The sequence below is a fragment of the Schistocerca piceifrons genome, chromosome 1 (assembly GCF_021461385.2).
Source record: "Schistocerca piceifrons isolate TAMUIC-IGC-003096 chromosome 1, iqSchPice1.1, whole genome shotgun sequence".
NCBI classification, from domain to species: domain Eukaryota; kingdom Metazoa; phylum Arthropoda; class Insecta; order Orthoptera; family Acrididae; genus Schistocerca; species Schistocerca piceifrons.
In genome coordinates, this window is record NC_060138.1 from 355,154,897 (window position 1) to 355,169,797 (window position 14,901).

Genomic DNA, 14,901 nt, shown 5'->3' on the forward strand with positions numbered 1-14,901 from the left:
GCTAGGAAGTAGAACGACTTGAGTAATATATGTTCATGAAGCTATAGGGGCTAAAGTGGGAATATTCGATAATTTCCCATAACATATTCTGCATTTTTTCAACTGAAATTGCTTGACAATAAAAAAAAGTGTTGCATTACTTATTGAAACATCCCTGTATTATAAGTAACTTCACTAGTATGAATTGTAAGTGTAAACAAATCAGTCAATAAGATAATATGTAATTTTCATTTTAATGTTGGCTCGAATAGTATTAAGTTTGAACTAATTATAATTAAAATTTTCTTGCTGTTACATCCCTTTTATCATCTTGCAATTGCCTAACAAGCATCTTTCCTTATAGTTTCAATATTTTATTTTTAAAGTTGAAATACTGATGGGTAGATCAGGAAACTAATGACGAGGTACTGAATAAAATTGGGCAGAAGAGAAATTTATGGTACAACCTGACTATAAGAAGGGATCAGTTGGTAGGATACATTCTGCGCCATCAAGGGATCACCAATTTAGTACAGGAGGGAAGCATGGGGCGGAGGGGTTGTAGAAGGAGATCAAGAAATGAATACAGTAAGCAGATTCAGAAGGATGTGGGTTGCAGCATGGAGAGCTGCATCAAACCAGCCTTTGGACTGAAGACCACAGCAACAAACAACATCTAGTGTTTAATACCTTAATGGTAGTAGTTACTTCAGTTTTAATCTTCTTAATTTATTAAATCATCAACTGTACAGTAAAATTAATTTACACAATTAGTTAATAAATCTTAAATGTTACATTATAGGCTTTTAATAAGAAAACAGCTCTAAAATGGTATATTCCCAGGTTAGGTATCACAAAATTTCCACTGGTAGGGTCTTCACCAAAGTTTCAGCCAGGAGGCCTACAGACACTAACACGGCTCTGTACATCAGTAATCACGAGCACTGCAAATGTTGCCAAAGCAAGATGCTCCACACCCCAACACAGCCCTTTTAGCAGTAACCACAAGCACTGCAAATGCTGCAAAGCAAGATGCTTCAGTGATTCTTGGCACTGGGGTTTTTGAACTAAGATAATTACCTATTTGCTGTCCCAAAGAATTAACACTTTCTATTTCCTTATTTGAGAAACCCATATTTATAACTTGTGGAGTTCTATGAATGTATTACACTGTACGTATTGAGTTATGCCAAAATTTATTAGCAATACATTTGTCTTCAACCCTCTGTCAATATTTTTTAACATTTCATCATCTGCCTTTACCAAGGGAATGGGTAATATTATTTATTCCTACATTTGTATCAACGGCACAAAGGATAATATTTGCTTCTTCTGGATGATTTATATAAAAAACGATAGAGGGCCCAATACAGAACCTTGTGGAATAACTTAATGCATTTATCTGCTTCACATTCTGAGTGCCTGGTGGTGAAAAATTCCTCAGCATTTATAAGCTGGGGCAAATTCCCAAAATTCATAAATGCCCAGGCATTGATATTTTGTATTGGAAAGGTGTTTTGCAACACTGCTTCATTAGTGGTTGGGTAACTAAGCTAAGCTACTTGAGAGTTAGTGGACAGTTACTAGGGGAAATAAACTGGACTGTAAACTTCCAGTAACCAAGGTCAGTTTCTGGGGTAGTACATAATATATATAAAAAATGGAATAACGCTCACTCAAGTTTAGAAGTAATTTTTGAAATATTGTTTATATTAAGTAGCTACCCTGTAGGGAATATTTTTACTTATACTGTACTACAGTAAAAAACATAAAAAATTTGTTCCCAGTCAGTTTCCTGATCTTCATAAGTTAAAGAAGAATCATGAAATTCTGACTGTCACAGATTCTCCTGAATCTGATTCCTCACTGACTATTGGGTTCCTTTATGTTTTGTTTTTGCTTGGATTGTTCAGTGTGTGTTTTTCCTCGGGACCAACAGGCTTAGGTCGTTTTCATACTCCATTTATCAACTTTTTTACACGAGAGGTATGTTGTTGTTAGTTTTTCAGCTCTCTCTGATGTGAGTGTGTGGATCCCTCTAAGAGTGCTGAAGGAATGCTCTGTAGCATCAGATGCAACAGGTGCACCCAAAATCTTTACAACAACTTCTGCCAGTTCACAAGTCCCTTCTAAACTTCTCCGCCACAATAGAGGACTTAGACAATATTTTTTATCTTCCTGAGGGTGAGGATCCACTCCTTCCCACACAAACTGTGTGGACAAAAGTCCTTGTTTGTCCCCATCACCAGCCAAGCACTATCTAACCTGAATAACATTTAGTCCGCTGTTCTTTGCTGTGCCATGAAGCTTATTGCATTAAGTATCTCTACGGGCTTCAGGTTACTTCCTTGTACTGCTGGATCAAGATGATTAACTGCAAGATGGGTAGAACACACACCAAATTTCTTTCTACCTTAGAAGTAGTTGCTCATTCAAAATTTCATCTACTATTTGCAATAACAGTAATAGCATTAATATTTACTTAGAATAGCTGGTACTAGAGTAAAACAAAAAAGTTTATCCATAATGATTTTAATTAGGGATGCCAAATGTGTCACGTGCTGATCCAGATTCCAAGAAGAGCCGATTCTCTAGGAATTGACTAGCAAAGGAATCAAATGATTCTAGTGTCTTGGGCATCAATTCCTTGTAAATAATTTTTTTTTTTGTTAGTGTTCTCATTTTGTCTTCACAGCAGTGCAGTCAAATGGAAAAAGATAAAGAACAGAAAACTATAGTCAGTCACAGATGTCACTACATATGACAATGAAGCATTTTTGTCTTTCTTCAATAATCACGACATAAATGTTAAAGTGTGTTATATTAAGCAGCTGTCAGCAACATGTGCCATCCCATCCCTTACTATTCTAATTGGCAAATTATACATTCTAGCATTAAAAACTTTGAACAGCACTTTTTTACAACTGCCCAGGTTTTGGGCATTTAAAACTGCTTTGGATGAACTCCATGTCAAATGCCAAAGTATAAATGTCCTGCTCACTGGGCATTTGTCTGGCCCACATCCCTATGAGTGCCTATAGCTATGAAACACCATGGTACTAATAGTCTCTGCTATCTACCATTCAGATAGATAAAAACCATAACAAGTTTGTTTGTGTGGTCATTTTCTGCCCCAAGTACTGTATATAAATGTCTGTTTTACAACTTCAAAATGCATTTTACTTGCTGGAATACTGCAACATGAAAAAGGCATTTTGAAGTTGTAAAATTAACAAAAACCATGAGTTCATGTTCTTATTATTCCATAATATTTTAGCTTTTGCTTGAGGACATCACTGTTCACACAATAGCCATAACAGTAATTTCTGATTTACTGACTGTAATATTTTGAGGAACAAACAACTTGCTATGATTAAGACAATTATATAAGCAAGTTATTTGTTCCTAAAATATTACATTCCATAATATTTGCCACTCAGCATGTTTCTTGTACATAAAGCACAGGAGGGCACATGAAAAACTTGCCCCAAATACTACACTGCCCATTGTCACCTGCCAACTGTCACTTATCGTTTCAAAGTTGTTCTGATCTTCACATTAGCTTATTTGTTATGTCTTTATTATCTAATTATTACATGATTATCTATTTGCTGCTGTGTCTGGTAGTGGCGGGCAACAATTCATGCATAACTGGAGAGCAGGTTGCACTCAGGGCTGGTTTTTTTGCGCGCCATTCCTTATACTGTACATGATTCTTTATTTTTCAAAAAAATTGGCTGTAATGATGAGAAAAGGTTGTAATACTTTACTAATGTTTAGTCTACTTTTTAGTGAAGTGTGCTGACAATAGTGGGTTCAAGTATTTCTAAGGTATCACTGTGAAAAAATTCATTATACAAGTAATTCTATGCACTTCTAGGTTAATACTGACTTATTACTGACTTCAGTACAATTAAATCTCATTTTTGAAAGACGTAATGACATTGATCGCTTCTTTTGCAGAGGCAAGACCAACCTGAATTTTATAATTTTGAATGACATTTCTAAGAAACAGTAGGCTATTCACCAGGGGAGTGTTCAAATCTAAATAACTTTTACTGACGCAATTTCTTTATAAGTTTCTGCAATACTGGGGCTCTCTATGGTCGGTTCACTATCTACCATTAAATAAATTTATTCCCGATTGGTTTTCCCTATTCATTGTAACTATATTCCAAACAGTTATCAAAGGAGCTTATTTTTTTCCTAGAGCATATGTACATTTTGAGGCTCTGATGATTTAGTTTGCAATTTTACTGTACAGTTTGTAATGTGATTTAACCCTCTCAACATCTGTGTCCATTGATGCCAAGGAGAGCCTTCTTGCAGCTTTGCATGATATGCTGATTCCATTTGTAACTCATGTTCGAGGTGCATTTAATCTGTTTCCACTAGTTAAGTTCTTAGAAAAGCAGTTTTCAGTTTGACCTGACTGTTAAACAACACAGTTTTTGTTAACACCAGCTTGCACAGAGTACATTTTTCCAGTCTGTATTATGCAAATTATTCTTGAATTCCTCAATTCATTTTAATTTATTACCCTTACAGTTTCGAAATATTTTTGTTATGCACCCTGATACTTACCATCAGCAGTTAATCATTGCGGTCTGTGAGGTCATTAACTGTGGGAATCACACTATGACTTTCCAGCCTGAACGAATCTAAGCCCATAAAAAAATGTTGTCAATAGTATTATTGCTGGTGGCCACAATTCTTGTTGCAAATTGTACTAGGGATTGTAGCTTGTTACTATCGCCACTTAATATTACCTCATTCTGCTTGGAAGTTAAGAAGTTTACTAATCCCTCTAGCCGTTTCATGATGAGCATGATAAGTTGAAGATAAGGAACTCAGATTGTAAAGACTCAGCTACTTAACATAATGCAGCAGTTACAGATATCAAAACTAAGCTATTAAGTGGGCAACACACAAGTCGTGGAACTAGAAAGACTGGGATACAGACTTACTCATACTGGTCAGCTTGTGAGTATACAGTGAACTTAAACTAAGTAACACAAACAAATGCAAGATGAATATAATATTAGTAAGTCACAGTTTGAACCTGTAAAATTGTACAAATATGTGGGTGCAACCCTTAGTAAGGATACAAAGTGAAAGCATCATGTAGGCTCCGTCGTGGCTAAAGCAGACAGCAGGCTATGGTTTATAGGTAGGATACTAGGGAAATGCAATTGGTTTATGAAGGAGATTTCTAAGCAGTCATTTGTGAAACCCTCCTAGAATATTGCTCAAGTGTGTGGGACCCATACCAAAAAGGAACGTCAGGGGAAATCAAACGTGTACAGAGAAGGGCAGGACGAATGGTCACAGATTTGTCTGACCCATGGGAGAGTGTGACAAAGATGGCAAAGCAACTGAACAGGCAGCCTCTACGATAGTTTCTCCATCTGCATGAAATAGGAAAAAGTTCTAATAACTGGTACAATGGAATGTACCCTCTGCCATGCACTTCACAGTGGTTTGCATAGTATTGACGTAGATTAACGTGAAGGTAAATCGGCTAAGTACAACAGATAATGAACTTAACAAAATTATTTGGATGAAAAAGAACTCATTTACTGCAACAAATAACAGTAAATTTAGGCATCCTAAGAATTATATGGTTCGTGTTTTTAGTCTGGGTTTATAATAGAATATTTACAAACAGTATTAATAAAATCATATCCTCAGAATCGTAAGCAAGTTGTTTGTGTAGGGAGAGAAATGTCAAGTATAGAACAAGTCAAGGTAGGTGTTCCGCAGGGATCTGTGCTGGGGCCCTTTTTGTTCCTGATAATGATAAATGATCTGCCGTCATTTATCAAGTCCACCACTGTGTTGTATGCAGATGATACAACATTTCTTCATGCTAGTGATGATTTCAATAGCCTTAAAACGTGCAGCAAAGACAATTGACCAAGCATCCTATTGGTTCAAGGCAAATGGATTCCTGCTGAATGAAAACAAAACACAGCAGATGGTCTGTAGTCTTAGAGACAAGCTTCTGTCAGATGATCCAAGTTATGTCAAATTTTTGGGGGTATACATTGATGATAAATTATATTGGGGTCAAACATGTACAATATATTAGTGGTAAATTGTCAAGAGTTATTTACCTGTTAAGGCGACTTATGGATTGTGTTCCTGAGAAATATGTCTGAACATCCTATTTTTCATTCTTTCAAAGTATAACAACATATGGAATTATTTTGTGAGGGAACTCTAGCTGTGTACATGACATATTAATAATGCAAAAACAAGCAATTAGGATAATTACTGGTTCTGCATATAAGGCACACTGTAAACCATTGTTCTGTGAACAGAAAATCATGACTGTTATAAACTTGTACATATACTATGTTCTAATTTATACGAAGAAGAAATTACCAGAAACAAAAACCAGAGAAATTGTACATAGCCACAATACAAGAAGGAATAGGTGCCTCTATATTCCTCACCACAGATTGTCAAAGTCACTCAACAGCTACAAAATCATGGGGTACAAATTACTTAATAATCTTCCTCAATTAATGAACAATTATTCAAACAAACAATTCATGACTGGCTAGTCCTCCATCCATTCTATGATATAAGAGAATTTATCAAATGTAATATAATACTATAATGTTAACAACAAACCTGTTGTTTCTTTCAAACTATTAATTGTATTTTAGTATGTATATGACATTGTCTATTGCTGTAATGGCTGAATGACAATAAAATTATTATTATTATTATTAATGTCTCTGTTTACTGCTGTGAGGATTGGTTTTGTGGACACCTGCAGCCTGAAATTTAATCACCGACTACTTCATAAAAACTGGGATCAACTTGTCCAGGCACCCCAAGATATAGTTTTTATCAAACACATTAGGCCCTACAAGCATTTCAGAAAGCTTAAGCATTTTGCTATGCAGTTCTGAACAATCATTGTGGTCTTAAAATTTTTAAATTTTGCTCGAGATGAAAAATTGTATCAGAACAGAAGAAAAGTGCCAAGATCTATATAAGAAGGAACCAGGCTGAAATCTCTTCCCATATATCCTCTGACCCCTTCCAATAAACACTAATTTAAGCACTTCAATAACAATGTGATCAATTTTCTTCCTTATTCTCCTCATCAAAATTGCTCCTGTCATTTACTTGTAACTTAATGAGTGGCACACTGAGTCGACAGGGAAAATGGTATAACAGATTTACATCTTAGCACTGTTATCACAGCAAAATTTGACAAAACACACTGAAGATCACAATGAAAAACAGAATCTGGTTCATATCCAGTAACGTGATCTTGTATACTACAACATAAGTGTTAGTATACAACAAAAGTGATGTTAAGTGCTAAAATGGAATATATTAACGTTGTCGAGCCCTGTTGGTGGAGTGGCCCAACACAGAGTTGATCAATGAAACCAACCTGCAAAATGGGTTTCATAGTTTTTGTAATATTCACTTGGACGCTGAACAACTTAGATGCGTTGTTTATTCATTTAATATTTATTAACGAGATCAATCCATGGAGGGGGCAATTGTGGCCTGTAAACAGCAAATTATCCGACAAGCTTTGCCAAATTTAATGTCAACGCGTTACTAATCCCTTAAGAAAAAGTTTTATCGTGAAACAGCATCCTGCAGAAAATTCTACTGGACGATACTTAGCACACAACCATTAATAAAGATATCATAAACAAATAAAGTACTGTCGTAAAAGAATCGGAACTCTGACGTCAATTCAAAACTTCACACAATTGACCACACCTCCTTCAAATAAAATTGACGGGAGGAAAATTTTTAATGACGAACTGAACTCACCACTGCGAGTTTCATTGTAAAATATTGTTTCCCGCGTGCACCTGCGTGACGACTGATTCATACGGGCATTAACTAGCACAGACTCCAATGTACATTACGTAAACAAGATACTGGAACACAGGTGTTAGCTTAACGGAATGTTATCTAGCAAAATACGCATGTCCATAACTTCAGCTGACGTTGAGTGGAAATTTTATGCCTCTGGGGCTACGAAATACCATCAAAAGCTTTAACACTGCTTCTTTAATGACCATTTAAAGTCTTAATGTGAGGACGTTCTGTTACTCTAAGCTTGACGCGGCGTCTCGACGCCACCACGCCCTCTTTTTAGTAATAGGCTGAACTTCCTTTTACAAATTGCACATCGACTATGTCGACAATCGAAAAGATATAATATTGGAGAGATCAGAGAACTACGAATACGGGAATATCACTATATTAATAAAGCGAAATGGGTGAAGAGACAGTTTCTCAACGCAGCAATTGCTCACACAGATAAAATTTCGTGGCAGTATGCTCGACAGTCAAAAAAAGAATACTCTAACTGATTTTGATGTACCACAATCTAACGTAGGACTGTGGTTGTACTCTTTACATAGCTGTTATGCTTTGTATTCCCCGTTGTTGTTATTGAGAATAGGCATACTCCAGTTACAAAACGGAACATTTTTGCTCATTATAAGTTACTGTTTTTTAATCAATACTTCTAATTTGATGTTTACATCAGATAGAAATTTTAATTTTTTGTTAACCCTCCATCAGGCGCACTTCTGGGGGCTCTGTGTTCGGGCGCAATGAGTCTCACAGGCACAGATTTTAAAATCACCTGTTTCATGTTTTCAACTTTACCAGAAGAAACACATTGGCACACAGAGAAGCAAAATTAATAGATCATATTTGCACGGGATAAGCATATTGCTTTGAGGTAGTTTTTACATTTGTCGTTTGATATCCTTCTGAGACCCATTTCTGTAGTGCAGGTGGTGCATCCACGTCTTTTGGGGTGAGGGACAGGTGGTGGTTTCTTCCTGTCTTCTGTGGAGATAAATCTTCTGATTCATATTAGCAAGCTGGAGGATATTCCAATCTTCTCTATGCTTCTTCTGCATAGCTCTCCAAGAACAAGCTGATGTGCCAGTGATTTTAGGTACACTCTTCTATGCAGTTCCTCCAGTTGCTTTCCAAGGTAAATAACATGGAGTTGATACTACCCACATTTAACAATGTGAAAAAAATGACCATTGGTCAACACTTTGTGTTTTGACTCACACTATAAGTAGTAACCATTTGATCCTCAGTATTAGCACCACATTTTGTTGAACTGTAGACTGTGACTATCTCTGTTTTACTTTTATCTCCAGATGTGGGATTAATGGCCTCCTCATTATGGAGTGAAGATACATGAAACATTTCTGTTCTGGCATGGTATGTAGGAAACCAAAAACTTACCAACATTAAAGCCAAACATACTGCTGTGCTGTTTCTTCCCTTCTATATCAACAAAAACTGATGGCAATTATCTTTTATTTAAAAAAAAAACATTTGCCATGAAAATGTGGAAGCATTTTATCTATTGAGACATTATCCCTGATGTAATAGCTCTTTTGACAATTTTCAAGAACTTTTCAAACACTTCACAAACAGGGGCTATCCAGTCAAATTCTTTCCATAGGGCTCTGGTAGTTTGGTTGTCAAAATGAAGGCAATGTATTAGACTCTTTTGAGGTTCGTCACAAGACTGAGTTTTTCAGTGCCATCACCTTCAGTCCCCCAAAGTTTCTCGAATTTTGACAATTCACTCTGTATGCACCTACAAGTTACAAGCCAATAAAAACTCTTAGTTCAGTTACATCTGTGGAACTTCTCTCTCTCTCTCTCTCTCTCTCTCTCTCTCTCTCTCTCTCTGGAGAATTGATTCCTGATAATGTCAATGTGTTGGTTTGTGTATTTGATGACTGTGTCAAAGGTGTCATCAATGAATAAATTATTCCAGCATTCAACTGCACTTTTAACATATTTAGCCTTTCCTATGACTCCAGAAAGCTGAGTTATGGTGTGAGATCCTATGTGATGTCTTTTCCCAGATAGTTTTTTGGCTCAGATGGTCTTCTCATCTCTTCCCAAATAAAAGTTTCTTTTTTTGTTATCTCCTTCTTCTTCATCTTCAGTAGCAAAGCCCCTTCATGTTCTTCCACCTCATCTTGTAAAATGGAAATGCCATGTGGCTAGGGCCTCCCATCGGGTAGTCCATTTGCCTGGTGCAAGTCTTTCGAGTGGACGCCACTTCAGCGACTTGCGTGTCGATGGGGATGAAATGATGACGATAAGGACAACACAACACCCAGTCCCTGAGAGGAGGAAATCTCCGATCCAGCTGGGAATCCAACCTGGGCCATTAGGCATGACATTCGGTCGCGCTGACCACTCAGCTACCAGGGGCAGACACCTCATCTTGTGAATCAATGTCACTCTCATCACCAAGATCCTCAGAGAGTATAGGCTCTTCCTCATCTCTGCACAACAGCAAAGCCTATATTTCTTTGAGGTGACTTGTATTAGACAAATCGTAATGATTCTGAGCCATATATGTAGAGAATCTGGACCGCAAAAGAAAGAACAAGAGGATAATTACATATTCAGATGTATGTGCCTGAAACGCCAAGATCAGTACACTTTGTATTTTCACAAAATATTGAGAAAATTCAAATCAAGTGAGCAAATTAACACCTCTGATGAAAACTAAAAACACACAACTCTGTAAGTGATACGCAATGGGGTGCAATGAGCTTGGGAGGCCACTAACGTGAAGTCTGCTCTCCATGGAGGTCATGCAAAAACTAATGAGGTGGCTGTAAACAGAAACTGAAGGTGGGGAGGTACTAATGGTGGGAATCTCCCACACAGCCTAAGTTGGGAGAGAGGAACAAAAGCATGTCAGCTGTGCCCATCAGGCTGATTGTGCCTACCAGAGGGTCAAACATGGCCCTACTGCACTTTGAGTCATGTTGTCCCCTGAAACAAGTAAGAGAAAAATTGAACATACGTAAGGGTAATTTGTGGATAACTCCTGAGATATAAGCATCACGTGCTAGCAAAAGAGCTCTTTATTTCAGAGGACAAGAAGTAGTCACAGATTTGAAGCTACATTACCACCAGTATTGTTGAATCCTCAACTCTTTTATTAGGAAAAAAAAAAAAATCAATACTTACGTACTATGCTCAAAAAATAAAACACTCAAGAATAAGGCAAAAACTATTTGGAATATTATCAAACAAGAAACTGATAAAAATTGTAACCCTTATGAAAACGAGCTCCCAGATGATGGTTCCAGCAGAAATGGTGACATGATTAAATCACTGGCCATCAAATTCAATGACTACTTCCTTACTGTAGTACTCAACTTACACCCAGTAATAAACACCAAATACATATGAATTTAACTGATTTTTGCGAACATTACATTCACCACCAACAGATATTAGTTTTGAAAAAATCTAGAGCAGAATTTATCAAGTCACTAAACGTAATACGAGGGTCATTTGAAAAGTTCTTGGAATCACCATATGACGTCAGCGCTAGCACAATAAGTTGTTCATGTCATATTCATTCGTCTTTTGCCTGTAAGCAGTGCTCTTGGAATAGAGCTATGGTGTTGATGTGGGTCTGTTGTTGTTCCCACATAGTGATTTGCAAAGATTGAAAAAATTGAGATTTGAGCAGTGATTAAGTACTTCGAAAACAAGGGTATAAAAGCCAAGGACATTCATGCTGATTTCCAGAAGACACTTGGGGACACTGGTCGTTCATATTCAACCAAGTGGACAGATGAATTTAAATTTGGTCAGGAGAGCTTAGATGATGATCCGTACAATGGTCGGCCAAGATGTGTCACTACTCCAGAAATCATTGCAAAAATGCTCATGGAGGATTGCCGACTGAAAGTGCATGAAATTGCTCACGCTTGGGAGATGTCATCTGAAAGGGTATATCAGATTTAAACTGAATGATTAGAAATGAAAAAATTGGCCGCAAGATGGGTGCCGCGACTCTTCACACTGGATCAAAAACACGTGAGAATCGACATACCGGAACAATGTTTGGTCAGTTTTAGGAGGAATGAACAAAATTTTTGTGGCAGTTTGTGACCACAGATGAAACTTAGGTGCACTACTATACCCCAGAGACAAAACAACAGTCAAGGCAGTGGAAACGTGCTGAGTCTCCACCATCAAAGAAAGCAAAGACAATTCCTTCGGCGGGAAAGATCATGGACAAACCACAACAAAAGACCACGAAAAAAGGTCAGGTTTAGCAAGGAAGAAAGTCATCTTCCATCAAGACAATCCATACCCGCACATACGTGCCATCGCCATGGAAAAATTACACGAATTAAGGTATGAATTGTTGCCACATCCGTCTTATTCACCAGATATGGCTCTGTCAGACTTCCATCTCTTCCCAAAACTGAAAATTTTTGTTGGTGGATGAAGATTCACTTCAACTGAAGAATTGATAGCCAGAGTTGACAACTATTTTGCAAGCCTGGAGGAAACTCATTTTCGACATGGGATCAAGGCACTGGAACATTGATTGAACAAGTGTATTAAACTACAAGGAGACTACATTAAAAAATAAAAGAAGTTTCAGTGATGTAAATACTTTTTTTCTATTCCATTCTGAGAACTTTTCAAACCACCCTTGTAATTACGCTAGCTATGTTTGTGATTCTAGCAGTATATTAAACTCTTGTGCTGATTTGATAGAATTACCCTTAAGCTATCATTGTAATCAATCAGTGGCATGGGGTGTAAACATCCTGACAGACAAATATGCTATAGAAACACAAATCTATAAAACTGGAGATAAGCAGATTACAAACCTGTATCACTTCTCCCAGTCATCTCTTAACTGTTCGGTAAAGTTGCCTGTAATAGAATACTGACTCATTTAACTGTCAGGACCTTGTTAAATGCCTCTCAGTTTAGTATTCATAAAGGATTCTCCACAGATAAAGCAATACAAGACATCACAAATGTAATTATGCCACAGCTAAACAAGAAAAATTATCCACATCTACATCTACATGATTACTCTGCAATTCACATTTAAGTGCTTGGCAGAGGGTTCATCGAACCACAATCGTACTATCTCCCTACCATTCCACTCCCGAACAGCGCGCGGGAAAAACGAACACCTAAACCTTTCTGTTCGAGCTCTGATTTCTCTTATTTTATTTTGATGATCATTCCTACCTATGTAGGTTGGGCTCAACAAAATATTTTCGCATTCGGAAGAGAAAGTTGGTGACTGAAATTTCGTAAATAGATCTTGCCGCGACGAAAAACGTCTTTGCTTTAATGACTTCCATCCCAACTTGCGTATCATATCTGCCACACTCTCTCCCCTATTACGTGATAATACAAAACGAGCTGCCCTTTTTTGCACCCTTTCGATGTCCTCTGTCAATCCCACCTGGTATGGATCCCACACCGCGCAACAATATTCTAACAGAGGACGAACGAGTGTAGTGTAAGCTGTCTCTTTAGGGGACTTGTTGCATCTTCTAAGTGTCCTGCCAATGAAACGCAACCTTTGGCTCGCCTTCCCCACAATATTATCTATGTGGTCTTTCCAACTGAAGTTGTTCGTAATTTTAACACCCAGTACTTAGTTGAATTGACAGCCTTGAGAACTGTACTATTTATCAAGTAATCGAATTCCAATGGATTTCTTTTGGAACTCATGTGGATCACCTCACAATTTTCGTTATTTAGCGTCAACTGCCACCTGCCACACCATACAGCAATCTTTTCTAAATCACTTTGCAACTGATACTGGTCTTCGGATGACCTTGCTATATTGTAAATTACAGCATCATCTGCAAACAACCTAAGAGAATTGCTCAGATTGTCACCCAGGTCATTTATATCGATCAGGAACAGCAGAGGTCTCAGGACGCTTCCCTGGGGAACACCTGATATCACTTCAGTTTTACTCGATGATTTGCCGTCTATTACTACGAACTGCGACCTTCCTGACAGGAAATCATGAATCCAGTCGCACAACTGAGACGATACCCCATAGGCCCGCAGCTTGATTAGAAGTTGCTTGTGAGGAACGGTGTCAAAAGCTTTCCGGAAATCTAGAAATACGGAATCAACTTGAGATCCCCTGTCGATAGTGGCCATTACTTCGTACGAATAAAGAGCTAGCTGCGTTGCACAGGAACGATGTTTTCTGAAACCATGCTGATTACGTATCAATAGATCGTTCCCTTTGAGGTGATTCATAATGTTTGAATACAGTATATGCTCCAAACCCCTACTGCAAACCGATGTCAATGATATAGGTCTGTAGTTCGATGGATTACTCCTACTACCCTTCTTAAACACTGGTGCGACCTGCGCAATTTTCCAATCTGTAGGTACAGATCTATCGGTGAGCAAGTGGTTGTATATGATTGCTTAGTAGGGAGCTATTGTATCAGCGTAATCTGAAAGAAACCTAATCGGTATACAATCTGGACCTGAAGACTTGCCCGTATCGAGCTATTTGAGTTGCTTCGCAACCCCTAAGGTATCTACATCTAAGAAACTCATGCTAGCAGCTGTTCGTGTTTCAAATTCTGGAATATTCCATTCGTCTTCCCTGGTGAAGGAATTTCGGAAAACTGTGATCAATAACTCCGCTTTAGCGGCACAGTCGTCGGTAACAGTACCATCGACACTGCGCAGCAAAGGTATTGACTGCATCTTGCCGCTTGTGTACTTTAAATACGACCAGAATTTCTTCGGATTTTCTACCAAATTTTGAGACAATGTTTCGTTGTGGAACCTATTAAAGGCATCTCGCATAGAAGTCCGTGCCAAATTTCACGCGTCTGTAAATTTTAGCCAATCTTCAGGATTTCGCATCCTTCTGAACTTCGCATGCTTTTTCCGTTGCCTCTGCAACAGCGTTTGGACCTGTCTTGTGTACCATGGGGGATCAGTTCCATCTCTTACCAATTTATGAGGTATGAATCTCTCAATTGCTGTTGCTTCTATAGCTTTGAGTTTGAGCCACATCTCATCTACATTTGCATAGTCAGTTCAAAAGGAATGGAGATT

The 14,901-nt window shown here is 37.8% G+C and overlaps 1 protein-coding gene across 1 annotated transcript in view; it reads right to left on the bottom strand.

Annotated features, from left to right (window-relative positions):
• The window catches only part of LOC124793667 (carbonyl reductase [NADPH] 1-like), a 61,572-nt gene extending 53,663 nt beyond the window's left edge, over window positions 1-7,909 (bottom strand). Inside the window, exon 1 of the mRNA XM_047258039.1 lies at window positions 7,792-7,909. Within this exon, the coding sequence (XP_047113995.1) occupies window positions 7,792-7,806 (15 nt within the window). The 5' untranslated portion in view covers window positions 7,807-7,909. The remainder of the gene's footprint in view (window positions 1-7,791) is intronic.
• Between the last annotated feature and the right edge of the window lie 6,992 nt (window positions 7,910-14,901).